At 41.8% G+C, this 5,032-nt stretch overlaps 2 protein-coding genes across 2 annotated transcripts in view; one reads left to right on the top strand and one right to left on the bottom strand.

The window, feature by feature from the left end:
- LOC106110528 overlaps positions 1–280 on the bottom strand; it is a 4,775-nt gene extending 4,495 nt beyond the window's left edge. Inside the window, exon 1 of the mRNA XM_013292419.1 lies at positions 121–280. Within this exon, the coding sequence (XP_013147873.1) occupies positions 121–280 (160 nt within the window). The remainder of the gene's footprint in view (positions 1–120) is intronic.
- Positions 281–2,941: 2,661 nt separating this feature from the next.
- Positions 2,942–5,032, top strand: part of LOC106102425 (protein app1-like) — an 8,612-nt gene continuing 6,521 nt past the window's right edge. Inside the window, exons 1-2 of the mRNA XM_013281942.1 lie at positions 2,942–3,119; positions 4,055–4,079. Of these exons, the coding sequence (XP_013137396.1) occupies positions 3,087–3,119; positions 4,055–4,079 (58 nt within the window). The 5' untranslated portion in view covers positions 2,942–3,086. The remainder of the gene's footprint in view (positions 3,120–4,054; positions 4,080–5,032) is intronic.

The following is a 5,032-nucleotide window of genomic DNA, read 5'->3' on the forward strand; positions in this document are numbered from 1 at the left end:
TTTTTTTTTTTTTTTTTTTTTTTTTTTTTTAACGTTGGGAAATGCGTTTACGCATCCCTCCCGTTTCCAGGAGGGTATGTGGGACTCGCCGGCCACAAGATGGCAGAGTGACCGGAATACCCACTAAAACCCAACGATGTTCCTCCTCGGCGCTTTTGGGACCGGGTCGCGGGAACACTTGCGCAATCTTCCGCGACCCAGTCAGCGCTGTCCCTACGGGGACACTCCTTGATGGGGACTTTATAGTCCCCGTTCTCCCTCTAAGGCGCACCCGGAACATCGAGGTGCGCCTTCCTTCGCGTGAGTTGGTCACGGGCGATAGATGGTAGACGCCCGTGACCTACTCAACTAGGGGGGCAGACGGCGGTCGTGGGCGCGCTGCCTGCGCCCCAGCCTGCGGCGGCGGAGAGGGTCTGCAGTAGCATCCTCCTCCCGCCGCCGTTCTGCTGCCTCTTTCAGCGCCATCACCTCCTCACAGAAGGAGGCGATGGCGCACCACGACCTCTCGCTGCTCACCATGGCATTAGCGACGGCGGGCAGCGAGAGGTCATTTCCAATTTCTGCCACGAGTGCAGCCCGCTGGGTCGACCACTGCACGCAAGACTCTAGGGTGTGCTGTGCAGTGTCTTCCGCGTGGCCGCACTCGTGGCACTCCTCCGTGGGCTCTCGCCTCGCCACCCGGCACAGGTATCTCCCGAAACAACCGTGCCCCGAGAGAACCTGCACCAGGTGGAAAGAGAGAGCCCCGTGCTTCCGGCCCGTCCATTGTTCGAGGACGGGCCGAATCGCCTCTATCGTGCGCTGGCCGGCAGACGGCGTGAGGAGCCGTTCACGCCACTTCGTGACGAGCTCGGTCTCCGCCGCCTGCCGCCACGCACGTTCCTCTTCGGGCGGAGGGTGATCGCCATGGATGCGGGCATCCACCCTCCGCCAATACGTCTCTGAGAGCACTTCGGCGTGCAGGTCCCAAGGCGGCGTCCCCGCCAGCACACAGGCCGCCTCGCACGAGATGGTGCGGTATCCCCGGATCACTCTGACCGCCATGACCCTCTGCGGCTTCCGCAGCAGAGTTTGGGTGCGGGCGGTCAGAGCGCCGGACCAAATGGGCGCCCCGTAGAGCGCCATGGACCGCACCACGCCCGTGTACAGGCGGCGACACCGCGAGCTCGGTCCGCCCAGGTTCGGCAGGAGCCGACTTAGAGCCCCCGCGGCTCCCACGAGCTTAGGGACCAGACGCCGAAAGTGCTCTTCGAACTTCCATCGGCTGTCGAGAACGAGGCCCAAATATTTCATGGTGCTCCCGACGCCGATGGAAGTTCCGCCCACCATGACCTCGGACCCGGCTGGAGGCGCCCTACGAGGCCCGTGAACAGTGGTAGTGCCTGCTTTAACATCTTAGCACTGCAGGGCCGGGACGCCCGGTGTAATACCACGACCACACAGAAGACTGGCGTGAAGTGGAAGACGGAGTGTGGTGCTGGAGGGCTAATTTAAGTCACTTTAACAACCTTTTTTATAAGGAGGGGATGGAAAGGGAAAGCAGATTTGACGGTGGAGATGCATAGGAATGAGAAATATGCTCATTATTTGCGTATCCTGTCGGATAATTGTAGGCAACGCATTGCGGATGTCTATCAGCAGCCGTCGCTATGGCATTTTGGCGGATTCAGGTGGCCGCTTGCTCGTTTGCCACCTTATATTATAAAAAAAAACATCGAGATCCGTTCAGCAGTTTGGGCCAAAGAGTATACAAAATAGGTTTAGGCTTCAAACGCTAACATTCATTCATCAACACATTCTTATTTACTATATTAATTAGGTTATCATCATCCACTTGCCCTTATCCCTTACGGAGGGTCGGCACAGTATGTGCTGCTCCATACATCTCTATCAGCCGTCATATCTGAATCCACTCCTTAGTTATGTAAAAAACGATTTTTTTTATATTTGAAATTAAAATTATATGCCATTTTAAGAAATTAGCCTTGGGTCCAATTTTATTGCGAACAAATGACCCTGATTACTGCTTAAACCTTTTTTCCACCTAGTAATTAGTCGCGTTTAAAATTTTTGTATAACCATGGAAGCTGTAAAGATCGTGCAAGGCATTCTTAGTGAAAAAATGGTTTAATGCATAAAAAAGACATATGTCTTACCTAAAATATGAAGTGATTTAAAAAACATTATTCAAATAATAATTCATATACCGATGTGACAACACTTAATCAGAGTAAAATTTGCAATTTTTTTATTATTACGACAATCAAATTAGCCTCAAACAATAATAAAACATTTATAGCTTCACGCTATGAAATGATTAAGTCGCGTTTTTTTGTGATTTTAAATTAACTTCCACTGCCACAGGCGATCTAGAAACTTCCAATCGCTTTGTTGAAAAAGGTTCTTAAATTGAAGATTATCATAATAATAAAAACGTTGCAGTATTATTTCCTAAAACTAATGCTTTTTATTCATCAAAAGCTGAACAAATACATATTTTATGAAACAATATCGGATACTCTAAAATTTTCCATTCGCGCCAAAAATTTTGACAGCTGTGTCAATAGTGCGATTTATAGAGATATATTTTGTTACGGTGTTGCCTCTTTAAAATCTTTTTTTTTTAATGGAACATATTAATTACGTTAATTATAACTAGGTAAGTTAAGTTAATTCGGTAGCTAGTGAAGCCTCTGATCGTAAGATTCTCAACTCTAACAAAATCCATTAAAACCGTTTCGAAAAAGATTATTCTTTTTGTGAGTCGTTTAAAAAGGGCATGTTGCTATTTCAAGTTCGTTATTCCTGGCCTTGATAGATTAAATTGTGAAAAATATTACACTTTTTCCCTGGCAGTCCGTACACTAGACTCCCGTTATTTATAATAAAAAAACATTAAGCCATCCAAAGTAAGTTATAGACAGACAAACATACTAGCTTTAATAATATAAAATTGTATAAATCAATAATGTTTGCATAACGTATAACAAATACATATTTTCGTGTATTTACATTATCTGTGCGTATATAAACCGATAGAAGATGTACACTCTTCAGTGATACCAACATTATCCGACGAAATCAAGATGCACGCTAAAGTTCTTCTGATCCTCTGCTTGGTAATTAGTTAATATTATTTTCTTTAATAATTAGTTATTAATAATGTAGGCTCAGAGCCTACTCTACTTTGCCATAGTCGACTACGTTGGCCAACTTCGGATTGGTTTACTTCACACGTATCTTGCAATTTCTTCACAGATTTCTGCAACACTAAATTTTCCTTCACCGTAAGAACATCGTATAAATCTGTACAATAGCTAAGTTATATAGCCTACGTAATTGAGTAATATTGTAGTATATTATGGCAAAATAATCTTTGCCGTTGCAAACTATTAATTCAATAATAATTCAGTTTTCCTTCCTTTTTCCAAAATTCTTTAGCCATTGATAACTAAATGTACTTTTTGAGTTTTGAGTTTATTTAACTACTAGCTTTCCCGTGCGTCTTCATCCTCGTGAAATTATGAAAATTTTATTTTATTGTTTACATTTGTCATATTATCAATTACAAATGTCAAAATGACATGACATGATGACAATATTGCTTCCTTGATGTTGGCAGTAACTTATGGCCTCTTTCCCACATTAGGGTTTTTATCCAAAATATTTACCTCCTAAGTTTAATGGCGTGAAAATATATAGCCTAAAGCGTGACGTGTGTGCAGGGACGTGTGTGGACGTGAAGTGTAGGGCTTTTTACTAAAAAAAGCATTATTCAAAAATATGCTGCAATTGCTGACATTTTAGGCAACAAAGAAGTGTGTGTTTACGCTTTATTTTATTTATTACTTTATTACCCCTTCTAGAAAATCGAATAGTTACATTTTGTAGTAGCACCCTAATAGATCTATAGATCATTGTTTGTCGATGCCTGAACACGGCCGGGAAGAACACATTGGTAGCAAACGACTTTTATTTTTATTCTGCTTGGATATCGCAAACAAAACTCAGTGTATAAAGGTTTGCTTGTACTTATTTTTAATGCATTTTTCAGGTTGGCTTGGCCCTGAGCACACCAGGTAAGTTTGTTACGCAAATACAATAATCCACTTTTAATAGGTTTTTACTGAAATGTTTTTAGTTACAAAATAATACTCATTGGTTGTACAAAGATAAGATACAAAGCGTTTTTCGTTCCTTCATTTGCTTTTCTGATGAAACCTAAATTACGTGAAAGAGCACATTTTTTGAACATGTAACCGGGTTACCTAATCCTAGCCTGGCAAGGCTATGTTTAATTGATCTCTGAAGTGGACAATTTTTGAAGCAAAAACCCCTTATCGAGTTTCCTGAAAATTTTGTCACCAATCGATAGTGCGTAACGTAAATATTACTCTAAGATGGGGTTGCATATCTTTTTATCTCTATTAGGAATTTTGTAGAATGACGGATTTCATATTGTCCGTTAACGACACTTGCAATAAATATAATTAACGAGCTGTTGCCCGCGACTTCGTTCGCGTGGTATTAGAAAACATACGAAGTATATAAATTACAAAAAGCTATGTATCCCGGGAACCGGACATTTCTCTGGGATGAAGCTTATCTCATGTGTAGTCCAGACTTTGTTTTATATCTGTGCCAAATTTCAATAAGATATGTTGAACCGTTGCAGAATGATCGAGTGAACATTAAAAAACTAAATTAACGAATCCCACGGGAACCGTAACTATTCCCGGGATAAAAAGTGGTCTATGTGTTATTCCACACTATGCTCTAAGCCTGTGCCAAATTTCATGGAGATCCGTTAAGACGTTTAGGCTACAAACGCTAACAAAAATCCATCCATCCATCTAAACTTTCGCATTTATAATATTAGTAAGATAAAGTAGGTATAGAAATAATAAATTATGTATATTATTAGATTATTGTAAAAATGTTAAGTTTTATTTTTGACCGACTTCCCAAAAGAAGGAGGTATTCAATTCGTCGGTATATTTTTTTTTTTTTTTTTTTTTTTTTTTTTTTTTTT

The sequence above is a fragment of the Papilio polytes genome, unplaced genomic scaffold, assembly GCF_000836215.1.
Source record: "Papilio polytes unplaced genomic scaffold, Ppol_1.0 DF824493.1, whole genome shotgun sequence".
NCBI classification, from domain to species: Eukaryota; Metazoa; Arthropoda; class Insecta; order Lepidoptera; family Papilionidae; genus Papilio; species Papilio polytes.